The sequence below is a fragment of the Branchiostoma lanceolatum genome, chromosome 19 (genome assembly GCF_035083965.1).
Source record: "Branchiostoma lanceolatum isolate klBraLanc5 chromosome 19, klBraLanc5.hap2, whole genome shotgun sequence".
Lineage (NCBI taxonomy): Eukaryota > Metazoa > Chordata > Leptocardii > Amphioxiformes > Branchiostomatidae > Branchiostoma > Branchiostoma lanceolatum.
The window spans coordinates 2,204,064-2,218,899 of NC_089740.1; the positions used below are offsets into that span (position 1 = coordinate 2,204,064).

Sequence of the window (14,836 nt, forward strand, 5' to 3'; positions counted from 1 at the left end):
TGTCAAAGGTAAAGCCGAGGCCCTTCGCTGTTCTTGTGACTGGAACAGGTTCGCCTCCCAGAGACAACGATGGTAACGCAGGAATGTTTCTTTTGAAACAAATCAGCAGCGCCTGACTCTTCTTGCCATTCAACAACATGTCATTGTCATGTGCCCAGGTATCAAGCTGAGTCGCTTCTGCTGGCATAGGGTTCACTGTAGTACCATTCTCCGAGGGGATTGACCTAGACAGACTCACGTCGTCGGCGTACCCCACATCTAAGGCATCCCTGTAGACCGTGGTACGAGAACTCATGAATAACAGGAATAGATAGGGTGATAGCACCCCTCCTTGGGGTACCCCGGATGTGAGTAGTCTCCAACCGCTGAACTTGCCATTTACAGAAACCCTCTGGGTGCGACCCTGCAGGTAGTTGTGTAACCACGCTACCATGCGTGGATTTGCGACCACGTTGTTCACACGTTGTAGTAGTATCGCATGGTTCACTCTGTCGAAGGCCTTGCTCATGTCAGCAAACAGAGCCTGGACTGCAATGTTATCTCTTGAGTCAAGGGCTGTCAACCACGTATGGACCATCCTGATGGCGGCGAAGACGGTGGAAGAGCCCTTAAGGTAAGCGTACTGGTTGGTTATGACCGGGGTGATAGAGGGTAGCAGTCTTATAAGGATACACCTTTCCAGCAGCTTAGCTAAAACGGGGAGGAGGGACACAGGTCTTATGTCGCTGGGTTTGGTTGCTCCCTTAGACTTAGGGATGGGAACATGCAAATAAGGACCTTGCATAAATCACATCAGTCGATCACCTATTCTGCCAAAATAACACAAGTTGTCCAATGTATGAAAATCTTGTTTTTACAAATAAAGATATCGTACCATTTCCTCATAAATTATGTAAATAAGGCCCTCTATGCAAGTTTTGTGCCTAATAGTGGCCACATTTACTTAAAACTTCCAAATGGTGCAAAAATCAAATCCCCATCATTTACCACTATGGATTTACAGTATTTTGTCATTAATTATGCAAATAAACTATCGATTTGCATAATTGATATCTATTGATATTTATCTCTTTCTCAGTAACATATGTCATGTGTTTGAGAGTTCTATAATAGAATTCAGCTGATTTAATAACTGTCCTCATTAATCATGCAAATCAGATATTGATTTGCATAATTGGCATATGATTATGTAAATCATCACTTAAGCTATCTACACACCAAAAATTATGATGATCCGTCATCCCATTCTTGCGTTATTCTATTTCAAAGTTTGAGTCAAAATCAGCTCCTGCAGTTCCAAAAAAAGCCGCTAGGGGATCGAAATCTACAGGACATGTTATCCTAACAAAGAGCTATCCACCACTTAAAATTCATGACTATAGCATGTTCAGAAGACGAGATTTGAAAAATGAAAGTTCCCCTGCAGTACCATAGGAAGTCACTAGGGGGCCCAAAATCCAATCATTACAAGGTCTCCCACAGACCTACCCACCTACAAAATATGAAGACAATACATCCAGGCATTCTTGAGTTATCGTCCCATAGACTTTCACATTCCTGTACAATTCCTAGAATTCTTGCAATCTGCACACAATATAGTACAAATTTGGCTCGCCCCTGAGGCGTCGCCAAAAATGGCGCGTGGTGAGAGTGTTGTCTTCTGGGTGCCTCCGGCAGACACTCGCCGCGCCGATGGCCATCGCACGAACATACTTGCTTCAAAAGTCATAAAAATCCACAGAAAGGTGGACCACATTACTATCTACCTGTACATTATGTGCGGAACTGTGTAAATTTACGGAATTTTGTGCTACGACTTGTGGAAAAATGACCTATTTTCTAACCCGCACGCACCAAACTTACACTACACCACGCTATCCCCGCATGGGCAAGTTGGTTTCTCCCGAATACTAGCTTTCAGAAGCTGGTCGTGGATTGGCTGTGCGACTTTAGACAGCGAAGCGACGACCTATCAAAAATAGTATTACATCCAGGCCCATTCCGGGCGCGCGCACTCTGAAATCCGGGTATAGGAATTAATACATTAGCGCGGGTGCCATTTTGAATACGCGGACGGCCCGAGCGGCGTGAAAACGGCCTTATGTACGGTTTTCAATTTGCGATAAAACTTTATGTAGAGGGTTATACTTCACCAAACTTGGCAGACTTATAGAACTTTTTACGTTCTTTCAGACTATGTTTTTGGATTTTAGAATTAATTCGATATATTTTAGTATAGATGCAGCGGAATTGCCCCTGGTGTTAACATTTCACTTTGGCCTCCCTAGCGTTGCGTTATGGACTGCAGCGCCCTGCGCCTAATGAGCCCCATCTCGCCACCCTACAGGAAAGGAACACTCGAACGGATGGGATGAAGAATCGGACAGAAAGTATGAGGACGTGGATCCGACTGGTTACAGTATCTTTAACCAAACAAGTGTGCGGAAAGTGCGAAGACGGTGGGACATGGTGTACATGTGATATTGAACTCTGGTTTGAAACGTGCTGTACCTGATCTACCACCTCCTCGCAAACTTGGCACGGGAGACCACGTGGTAGTGTGACCAGAGCAGAAGGATGAGTCGTGCTCAGATCCGAACCGCAAACAAGAGGATGGAGCTGGCCTGAGAACTGGAGGTATTTGCACTTCAAATTCCATTTTACGTCTACTCCATAAAAATAAAGAATTAAGCATAAAATGTCGTACCATTATATCACTACCTCCTCTTTATCTTTATTAAAAATTACAACAATACAATACATTGTGGAACGTCAGGAAGGCATGCTGATGTTGCGGACCACTCAACATTACAATTACACTGAGTACAACAATAAGACACTGAGGCAATTCATAGCATGATGCAATGTAAAACAATGTATTGAGTACGCAATTTAGCTGTCTCAGCTGGGAGCTACGGGTCATCATATCTGCGTTTTTTTTTTCTATGCATTGATACCATTCCTTGGCTTAGCAGCAGTCTCTATATGATAGGGCGCTGGCTTTTTAGGCACTAAGGTAGCGGTTGATACAAGTCTTGAATTTGCTTTTGTCATGGAGAGTCACAATGTCCTGTGGCAGTGAGTTCCAGAGTTTGACGGTGGCTGGGAGGAATGTTCTTCTGTGTGACGTTGTGGACGACTTGACAGGTTCTAGAGCGTTGCAGTGTTGTGATCTTGACAAGCGGGTTTCACGTCGATGTACGTACGGTTCCGGGAGTAGGCTGTTTAGTGGTGACGGAGCGTTGTGGTTGAACATGCGATGCAGGAGAGTGAGGACCCCTACGTTCCTACGTTGTACCAGGGGTTGAATCTGGTTTTTGTCCAACTCATCTTGTGGGAGATTTATGATTCTTATGGCTCTTCTTTGTATTGCATCAAGCAGGTCCAGTGATGTGGGGCAAGCTCCCATCCAAACTGTAGAAGCATATTCCATGCAGGATCGCACCATACTTTTGTAGATGATGGCTCCCTGTTGTGGAGTCAAGTAAGGGGCGGCTCTTCTCAGAAGTCCCAGGCGTTTTCCTGCATCCGTCGCCATCTTTCCTATGTGGTGTGTCCAAGTCAGTTCGTTTCGGATCGTTAAACCCAACAGTTCAACTTCATCTACTTCATCAAGAGTAGAGTCCATGAAGTTGAGTTGTGGATGGTTGCCCACGGCGTCTTTAAGATTGCTGACTGTCAGGCATTTGCACTTGGAAGCCCCGAAGAGGACATTCCAGCTATCTGCCCAGTTCTGGATTTTTTGCAAATATGTGTTCAGCGACAGAGCTGCTCTCTCCCTTTCTCGCCTCTCTGTGATTCACATTGTTGTTGCACTACATCCTCAGTCATCATAAGTATAGACAAACGTGTTTTCAAGGAACGGAACTCCGACCGACGTACTAGCTAGCAAGGTGGTCAGGCCGTTCCCAAGCCAAAACCCGAAATCTCTTTGTGCCAAGTAGCCGACAAACAAGTTGTAAAACGGGGGTGTCAGGATCATATCTGGTAGCGATGAATGGGTAACACCCGCCTTGGGTGGTCTCAACATCGCCACAACCCCCAGACCTATATCCAAATCATTCTTAGCGCACAGCTCGCGGCGGAAGCACACCAATCTTTTGCTCCGATCTTTTGCTCCACCAATCTTTGCTCCGAAGCTTTTAGTGAAAGCACTCCAATCTTTTGCTTCGAAGTTTAACCCACCCTTCCATCTAGTTCCCCTCATAGATGACATTCTATATATTCCATTCAGACTGCGCCTTGACACGTCATGCGGTACGTTACCCAGCTATTTGTTTCTGTCACGTCGTGTGGTATCGTGTCCTGACCAATAATGGGGCTAGTATTGGAACCGAAGTGCAATAGCTTTTCTATTTTTACCTAGTTACGTCGTGTGGTACTTTGCCTATGCATTGTACTGACGTACAAGGGTATTTCCTTACTACCTTTTCGTCCCGGCGTGTGGTGCAGTTGTTTTTTTTACGACTGTGCTGTCGGGCAAAAGGTTTCACTTACTACCTTTTCGTCCCGGCGTGTGTTGCAGTTGTTTCTTTTACGACTGTGCTGTCGGGCAAAAGGAATCATTTTGTGTCCCACCGTGTGGTGCGGCTAATCATTTTACTGTGCTGACGGGCGCAACATTAATTACCCTCATTATCCTACTGCCGTTTGTCACGGTGACCGACAGGACCTACCAAGATTCCAGTGCACATTCTAATAACGACACCTAGGGTCTACTACACATCCCAATAACGCAGGTTATTGGTTATAGCCCCATGCCTGCTCTTCGAATGTCGATCCGAAACCTGTTTCCTTCGGTCCCGACATGTACGTCCATTTGCTCGTCAGAAACTGACCTCGTAGTATTAGTTCAAGGATGGGCGGGCGAGTTTGTGGGGATATATCAGAGCCTCGCCTCCCGAGGAGGTTGTTGGCGTCCCGAGGGCGTAGCCCGAGGATGCCAACAAGCTCCGTGGGAGGCGGGCTCTGATATATCCTCACAAACAAGCCCGTCCATCCTTGAACTAATTTAGAGCACAGCCATCTGTCCGAAGCAAAGCTAAGCATACATATTGGGAAATAGTTTGACATATACACTGAAACAAACACAATATGCCAATATGAATGTTTGGGTTTGTGAGTCTCTTTTTCTTAGACTAATCCCCAGTCCACATGTGGTTTTACTTCTGTGGTTCAGTTGAGGTGACAGGCGAGTACCAAGAAGTGACCATTATTTCCTCTCCCTTGAGGCAGAGGTGCTATAACCAACCTGGGATCTGGTCTCAGCCAATGGAGAGCCAGACTTTATGCTAGAGCACCTCTGCCTCAAGGGAGAGAGGTGCTCTAATTAACTCTGGCTGTGTATGTGGATTTCAAACAGCAAAATACCCGCTCCTGATTGGCTAAGGACAGATGGCTGTGCTCTAATCTCAGTTTGTCACATACATGCATAACAAAGGCAATGCGGCATCTTCTATCCCACCTAAACTTCGCCTTCGTTCATAAGCTGCTAGATTTTTCCGACCCAACTCAATCATTTCTCATTGAGAAACCCGTACGTGCTTCTCGCAAGTCTCAAGCCCCGTACGGAAGGAGACCAATCACTCCCTCCATTCTCAAAGCCCTTCTTGACGCCTTACCTTCAGTCATTCCTCATCGCTCCGTACTGGTTACCTTTCGCACCTACAAGTACGGTAACCTTAGTCGCCCCGCAACTATCTCTTTATCTCCACATCAACGATCTGGTTGGATTATTTTCTTAGAATGTATGCTTGTTTTAGATAATTTCTCATGCTTATTTGGTGAGGGCATATTATTTATTAACAAGAAATCTAATCGGAAGAAATGAAGTTTGCATTTTGAGAAATACCTTTTCCCTCTTTCATGTTCTAAATCGTCCTAAGTACATAATTTCATGAGAAAACCATGACTATTCAACGGCATACATTCATGTATTTCTCACTCGTGTTTGCATTGGTTATAAAACGTGTTGTCAGTCAATATTTCACTCCTTCGTGATCTTGCGCGAACTACATACATAATTTCATCAGATACAATATGGCTAATGAACATATTGTATTGTCATATATAATTTCAGTATACTCGTATTTTCATTTGCATAGGGGTCCTATTTTCAGTTTTGAGCGTTATTTTGCGATTTAAATTCATTATGCCCAAGGAGAGCCATTATAAGAATGTCTTTGGTTCTTTTTCTTTAGACGATGATGCTGTTAGACTGTTCACTGGAGAACAACGGACTGCAGACGTGATTTGAAAATGACGACCATCTACCAAATCTGACAGATCGTTAACACGTATACAATATTTCGGAAAACATTTTTTAACAGTGTAATATGCTCGAGATTGAAGAACCCCACAAAATGCAGCCCAATTCATAAATAGCATCAATATAACTTGATTGTAAACATAGTACTAACCCTTATTTCGCACTACGGCTATTTCGGGGTCAAACAAGTACAACTCATGATCATGTATACCAATACAAGAAATCAAATACGTTACAGTGATCAATCCTATAAAAGCTAATGTATAGTCAGATCTGTACAAGTGACCACCTAGTACCTCTACATGGGGATCACATGCTCAATGCGATCACATCTTTGTAGTCTTTTAGCTTTTTTTCAATTGACACAAACAAAACAAATAAGAATCATGTGTATTGTGACCACCTGTCAACAGGAGTAACTAATAGTGAGTACATCTGTAAGATAGAAACTTTCCACAGTGTAACTACATCCATCTACCTACTATTTCTCAACAGTAAGTAATCCCGCTATTCCTTCAAGTGTGAATCATTGGTCAATGATTAATGCAACTCCTACATCTTCATTTACTCATGCTTATGGCGTCATAGCTGTAAATCAAATAGAAAAAAAAGGCTTATGATTTGACCAAACAGACTTGCTATACGTTATAATATAGGGTTAATGACCCACCCTGCTGTGTATTCGTTTCCATAAGGCATGGTTGGTTAAAAACAAATTGATTGAGCGACGCGAAAGACCATAAAGTTCGCAAATTTGGTCTAGAGTTGTGGTGGCATACGGTTTCATTTCATCTTCATATTGGACGTCTCGTTTTCCACCTGACAGAAAAATACCATCTGACGCCACATTCGTTTATTCGTTCCGAATGTCCTCCAAATTGACGCTGCTGTACGGCTCGATACGCAACATGTTGTTAAACTCCGAGTTCTCCTCAGTTTCTTTTGTCGTTCCCATGTCCCCATTGGTACCGTTGGTAGCAGATGCAGACGACTTGTATAGTCGATTAGAGGTTATTTGAGACGAGTCCATAATAAGCCTGTGTCGGTTGCGGGTTTGTTTCTGTCCACACGACGCAAATCGCCATTCGGTTGTTCGTTGCTGATTTCATCCAAATCCACTGTGCTGTACGGCTCGATACGCAGGGTGTTGTTGATAGCATCAAAAGGTACAGTGCGGTAAGGTGTCAGCTTAGTCTCTTCTGCCGTTTCTGTGCCCTTATTAGCGTTGTTGATAGAAGACCCGGAGGATTTGTATAGTCGATTAGAGATAATTTCAGATGTGTTGATGGTGACTACGTGTCGTTTGTGGACCTGATTCTGTCTCGCTGAAATCTCTTCAGCTTCAGCTGTCTCTTTCTTGTTGTTGATATCCCCTGTGGTAGCTCCAGAATGTTGGTACATCCGATTACTGATGAGTTGAGAACTGATGATGACGCCGTGCTGTTGTCTTTTCATTAAAACACGTCGATTATATATCATCACCGCAACTGCCGTCCCACTAAGCAGAAATATCCCAATGACAGTAAGTCCAACAGATGTGTAAAAATAGTCCATACCATCTTGCTGTCCGTCATCAAGATTCTTCTCCAATACGAGTGTTGATATCCTCGCTCGCTGCGTCAGGCCAGAATTTGTCGTCCCAAATAACTCAGCCGGGGGCGTTGTAGGTTCTGCCATTGGAGGTGTGGATATAATTGCCATTGGTGATGCGAGGGTCGTTGCAATTGGGGACGTGTTTGTCAGTACTGTGAATGAGCAGAATGAGGATGTGTGGAGCGATTTGAAGTCATGGTTAGTCAGTTCAGGAGGGGACGTGCAGTGGAGATGACCAGCCTGGAAGATGACTCCGAGGGCCAATGCCGTGACGTTGCAGATAAGCCATCGCATTCCACCGTCACAGACTAAGGGGTTGCCTCTGAGACGGAGGGTGACACCTTTGCCAGAGATCTTTTTCCAACCCGTTTTCAACACCGTGTTGATCTGGTTATTCTCGAGATTGATGTGTAGTCGCGCCATTGTTGTGCTACGGCGGATCAGGGAGAGAGCCTCAAAGGGAACCACTTTCAGATGATTGTCATACAAAGATATCCTATTCAAGCTGCTGAGGCCAAGGAACGCTCTCGGGGAGATGGATTCGATGAGGCTATGTTTCAGAAAAATTGCCTTCAATCTGGGCAGGTTATAGAAGGTTTTGTCGCCGATATGCAGGAGGTGGCTGCAACGTATAGTTACCCACGTTATGGACGGAACTGAAGAGAACGCACCCGGTTCTGTGAGGGGGGATGGAAATATGTTTTGCTATTGTAAGGGTGGACACTAGTATTGTTTTCCTTTTAGGAAAATATTTTATTCAAAACGTAAATGGTTTCTTCCGGTCTAGTAATATATGTCCAAGAAAATGTTACTGTTGCGTTATTGGATAAAAATCACATATGGTCGTATACACATGGAAACTGGATATATATTTTTGATTGCTTTTACTATTCGAAGCTGTCGTAAAGCTGAAAATCTATAGACACATATTTAAAAAAAAATCATATTCCTTTTGTCTTCAGAGATGCTAAAATGTGATGCACTCAATCTTAATTTTTTATCATTGTGTACTGTTTCTAAATTTTCTATGTACAAGATCAGGATTGTTTTTGTCTTCCTGTTTTGTTTTGTTCTCTAAAAGTCTGAGTTATTTTTTTTTTCTTTCGGCCTGTCTCAAGATACCATTTTCTATTATTAGAGGAATGAATAAAGAGTTAAGTTGGAAAGATTAGTTAGCTCCTACAACTCCTGAAACCTTTATGTATTATGATAACTATTCAATGCAAAGATAGCTTGCATATTCGCCACACTTACCTATTGCCTGGATTGTGCTGTCAGTTATGACAAATGTGATCAGGTTGGGTAACGGCCGAATGTGTTGTTTGGTGAGGGTGATGTTTAACAGACGGTTCAGTATGATTCCTGTCACGGACTGGTCAAACCCGGTAGGAACGTCATTCAGACACGTCAGGCCATGGTTTTCTGCACTGCAAACACTGTCAGCGGCAACCTGTTAAGAAACAAAAAATAAGTATGCATATGCTTATTATTAAACTGTAGTGAGTGATGAACCAGTCACACTTTAAGGGGCTGTAGGACCCAGTTGGGCTCTGAATTCGGGGGGGGGGCGGTGAAGGGGGTGGGGGGTGGGGGGGGGGGGGTAATTATCTTACTGCAGGTATATTAAAAATGTCCCCAATTGTCTGTCTTTAACCTGTTGCATGGCATGACTTCGTTTTTTGGTCAATTAATAAGCAAAAAAAAAACATAAGACTTAACGAGCTTGTTAAAACAATTTAGTCATTAGATGAGTGTCAAGACTTTCAATGCTCTGCTGTATTGTCAGTTTGCTCTAACCTTGATTGGTATGAATCATTTTTCTGCACATAAAGTGAAATAATAAGACTTGAGGCGCACGATGTCTGGAAGCCATGTCTGCAAGCCTTTGACATCGTATTACTGCCAAACGACGTATGGTAGGACTACCAAACTTGGTGACTTTTCCTAAAATTTAGATGGCAACAATTTTTCGATAACGGTATAAGTTTATCATTTTTCGTGTTGTAATGAATTTTTTTGCAAAAATCACAATTTCTTTTTAAAAACAAGGATGTTCCTGCCCAACCACACGTACACCTTGACATCAATAAGACACACTTTTTTGTTTGGTACCTTTAGATATTACGAGAATCCCCTATTTAGCCAAAAAATCACATCAATGACGTCATACTTACGTCAGATTACGTGATAACATAACCAAATAATCAAACTTTACATGAACATTACTTCCTGCAAATTTGGTGATGATAGATTATACCGTTTGGAAGTTGTTGTTTTTTTGGGGGGGGGGGGGGGCAATGAGCATAAGTCCCAGATATACCCAGAAAGCCCAGTCTAGCTAGGGTCAAGTTAAATTATGTATACATTCTGTCCTCTGTACATAAAGTGCAATCTTACCGTTAAACCACTTGTGGCGCACGATGCCTGAAAAGCAGAATGAGCGGCTCGCTCTCGCGGGCACTCGCATACATTCTTCTTTTCAAATTTCCACTCGTGCTGCACGAAGCTCTCCTCTGGACAGGGCAAGGAAAACTTCAGAACCAACAGAACCAGGATGGCGACACACTGTCTGCTCCTTTTCTGCATGGCAACACCTACCACTGACGGAAACACTGTGTGGGAGGTTGATATAGCCTGATTGGTCCTTTACTCCAAGACGGTACGACTGAACAGCACGTACGCACAGACCGATAACATCCACAGCTGACGGAACACTTCTAGACGGGAGGTTGATTGCGTCTGGTTGGTACGTCTGGAACTAGCAATTTCTGTGGAGCTTGATTGTTTTCACAAGTTAATCATCTGGCTGCACTATTCTGGGTTTGAGAGTGTAGACATATTCTTACATGATAATATTGATAATCGGCTTTTACGTTGTAGGTGTGAACAGTCGTCTGGCTAAACGTGTATGTTTTAGGCGAATCCCAATGTGTATATGGTGTGGTCAGGATGTTTTATTTAGTTTTTGAACAAAGAAATTGAATTGGGTAGACACAAAGTGTGGAGACATGCCATTTCTGTTCTTCGTAATCCTGTGCGACCTGAATACATAATTTCATAAACGCTTACAAAAATACATTATTTTGGTTTCGCGTGTTCTTTTTTATTTCATATAGATTCACAATCTTAATTTTGAGTGCTCGAGAATAATGCTTATAACATATTTGGTTCTTTTAAGAAGCTAGTCTTATCTCGAGAAGTAATGTAAGATATTTAAATGTAGAACAATAATGTCCATCAAGGAAGTGACAGCCATTCCCCAAACATTTCGGATCATTTGCATTCGTATATTATCTATCACGTATTAAGACAAGTACACAGTTTAAAAATTGAAGAAATGTTGACAAAACCGCAATTGTACATTATGAATTGCGTTCGCAGGAGACCACGATTATACCCATACCACGGATAATTGTGTAATCTTTAACATATATAACCTTTAAGCAATTACAGTCAGACAAATATTGCAATGGGATCGCAAAAAAGTATGAATACATAGATAAGCACCCGTGTATAAAGCTTTCTGATGTGAATCTTGCATGTAACATATATCTTTTAATCAGATTCCAAGATTTCTAAATTTCATAAGTAGGAAAACACGGTTTAAACACAACAGTGTCTGTATCAAAGCTTTGATATACATTACTTACTGAATTAATTCGTAGTATACTTTACTGTTTGGTGTTGACGTCACCCAACATGCGAGGGGTGATCAAAAAGTCCTCGGCCTCACCTAGAAGCGATGGGTGTAACTTCCATTCTTGGGTATAACTGTATACTATGACATCTTAAGACACTGCCCACAGAAATGCAAATTTTCATATTCATGAAGTAGCGCGCGGCGCCCCTTGAAAATCAGCTGGTGTGAAGAAAATCACAAAATGGACGCCATAGAGGTTCGTGCTGTTATCAAATATCTAACGAAAAAAAGGTATGACACCCAGGCAAATCCACGAAGACATGGCCAAGACACTTGGTGAGGACTTTCCTTCTTATTCCACCGTGAAGAAGTGGGTTGCTAACTTTAAACGAGGCAAGGAGAGCGTGAAAGACGACCCAAGGTCGGGACGCCCCAAAACAGCCACCTCGGAGAATGAAGTTGAGGCCATCCATCGCATGATAATGAATGACAGACGTGTGACCATCCGACATATAGAGCATTCATTGGGCATCGGTTATGGCTCAGTTCAAAATGTTTTTCCAACATCTTGGGGATGAGCAAGCTGTCTGCAAGATGGGTACCCCGAATGTTGACTCGTCATCAGAAGCCGAACAGGTTGGAAGTTTCCAGGACACTTTTGGCCCATTTCCAGTCTAATCCGGCCAACTTCCTCAAGAGATTTGTGACCCGAGATGAGACGTGGGTTCACCACTTTGATCCAGAGTCAAAAGAAAAGAGTAAAGAATGGACAAAGAAGGGGTCGCAGCTACCCAAGAAATTCAAGCGCGTGGCATCGGTCGGCAAGGTGATGGCCTCTGTATTCTGGGACAGCGAGGGAGTCATCATGATTGACTACTTGCAAAAGGGTCAAACCATCAATGGAGAGTACTATGCTTCAGAACTGCGACAGCTAAAAGCAGCAATCAAAGAGAAAAGGAGAGGAAAGCTCCGAGCTGGCGTGCTGTTGCTCCAGGACAATGAACCTGTCCACACAGCACATGTGTCAGTGGCAGCAGCGACCCAATGTGGCTTTGAACTCTTACCCCACCCTCCCCATTAACCTGACCTGGCTCCGTCGGACTTTTACCTGTTTCCTAAACTGAAGTCCCACTTACGTGGTCACTGTTTCGAGACTGATGATGACGTCATCCATGCTGTTGAGGCCTATCTAGAGGCCCAAGATACAACCTACTTCCAGCAGGGGGTAGCAATGCTGGAACCCCGCTGGACCAAGTGTATTGAAGTCAGAGGAGACCATGTTGAAAAATAGTGCAAGAAAAATTTTTGTTCAACAACGTTTTTTGAGAGAGGCCGAGGACTTTTTGATCACCCCTCGTACTGACCAATGGCTGTGCATGCTAGGTAGAGACTGTATTTCAAATGTAGTTAATTTCCAAGAAAAGTAAATCACTGATGGTTTGTTGAATTTGCTATCTGGATACCCTAAAGTTACTATTCAGTACCATATAAGTATTGACTACCCTTACTGAAGGAGCCAATATGTTAGTTTACATGAGTCTGGTAGTTTTACTTTTGACAGGTAAATGTACCATAAGATTAAATCGTTATGATAAAATGGACGTGTGTACAGGTAGGTGCAGCTGGTTCTTTATTTCGCACAGAAACTGTACATCGTTTGAAAGGTCACTATACTCTTGACTATAAATACAAACATAGCCATCTAAAACATTATGATGACAAAGAAAATGTAAAAAGTGGTCCCAAAGGCAGTTAGTGTTACCATATAATTTTTTAAACAACGTCCTTAAGTAAATAAATTGTCTAAATGTTTAACATTCACTTTGCTATGATATCTCCCTACAAAATATTTCTAAAACAGCAACAAATAACAAATATTTATAAACAGCAAATATATGGAAAATGATATTGATGATTTTTTTATTGAAACCACATCCAGAATTTTTCAAATTGAACTTACAAATAGTGTTTGTTAGCGCAGACGTCATATATACGGTTTACTGACAACAAACTGACCTTTCCTGTATGCATTAGAAGAGCTAGAAATAGCTCCTGCATAGGCAGCGACCTTGTTCTGGGTATATGATTGCATAACTTTTTTTCGGTAGTGATGTGTTTACTTTATGAAGTGTTACTAAGTGGAAATTAATGAATAAGGAATTACAGAGTTTTTCCCACAGTTCCGATTCCGATTGTGTGCCAAATAACCTTTCCTGGCAAGGCGACTCTGATAAGACATTATCAGGTGTTTATATTTTGATAAGAATTTGGTCATTTTAAGATGTACTATGTATTTTGTAGTTGTGTTTGTGCTGTTCGTCATGCTAGGTTTTTGCGACTTGCTATTCCAGAGCAAACGCAACTTAGGAATCTCCGATTTGGTCTAAAGTTGTGATGCAGTACGGTTCCATGTCATCTTCGTCTCGGACCGCTGGTTTTCTACGTGACACAGAGATATCACATGACGCCACGTCTGTTTGTTCGTCGCGGATGTCATGCAAATTGACGCTGCTGTACGGCTCGATACGCAGGGTGTTGTTGATGGCATCGAAAGGTACAGTGAGGTAAGGTGTCGGCTCAGTCTCTTCTGCCGTTTCTGTGTCCTTGTTGGCTTTGTTGATAGCTGATCCGGAGAATTTGTACAGCCAATTCAAAATCAGTTCAGATGTGTTGATGGTGACTCAGTGTCGTTTGTGGACCGGATTCTGTCTTGCTGAATCCTCCTCAGTTTCGTCTTCTGTCCCCTTGTCCCTACCGTCTCCTGTGGCAGATCCAGAGTGTTGGTACATCCGATTACTGATGAGTTGAGAACTGGTGACGATGCCGTGCTGTCCGTGGACTGGATTCTGCCTTCTCCTTGAAACATGTCGATTGTATATCATCACCGCAGCAGCTGTCCCACCTAGCAGAACTATTCCAGCGACAGTAAGTCCGAAAGATATGTACAGATAGTCCATACCAGCTTGCTGTCCGTCTGTTTTTGTCGTTTGCTGCGTCAGACCAGAAATTGTCGTTCCGAATGATTTATCTAGCGGCCTGGTGGGTTCTGGCATTGGAAGTGTGGATGTCATTGCCATTGGGGGTGCGGAGGTCGTTGCCATTGCGAATGAGAGGGTCGTTGCCATTGGGAATGTGGTTGTTAGCTCTGTAGATGTGCAGAATGAGTTTGTGTAGAGCGATTTGAAGTCGGAGCCGGCCAGTTTAGACGGCGACGTGCACTGAAAAGCGCCAGGCCGGACGATGTCGCCGTGGCCCCACCGTGTCAGTTGCCAGGTCATGGCGTTGCAGACCAGCCATCGCATTCCATCGTCACAGACCAAGGGGTTGCCTCTTAG

The 14,836-nt window shown here is 43.1% G+C and overlaps 1 protein-coding gene across 1 annotated transcript; it reads left to right on the top strand.

Moving 5' to 3' along the window:
* The first annotated feature begins 11,821 nt into the window (after window positions 1-11,821).
* Window positions 11,822-12,582, top strand: LOC136425821 (histone-lysine N-methyltransferase SETMAR-like). The gene is made up of 2 exons (XM_066414761.1): window positions 11,822-11,959; window positions 12,175-12,582. Exons 1-2 carry the CDS (start codon window positions 11,822-11,824, stop codon window positions 12,580-12,582), a joined length of 546 nt encoding a protein of 181 aa, XP_066270858.1.
* The last annotated feature ends 2,254 nt before the right edge of the window (window positions 12,583-14,836 follow it).

Excerpts from the sequence above, each read along its gene's own strand:
- LOC136425821 (XM_066414761.1), top strand. The coding sequence starts at position 11,822 with ATGGCCAAGACACTTGGTGAGGACTTTCCTTCTTATTCCACCGTGAAG. Across the intron at positions 11,960-12,174 it reads CAGCCACCTCGGAGAATGAA|TCTAATCCGGCCAACTTCCT; the intron begins GTTGAGGCCATC and ends GCCCATTTCCAG.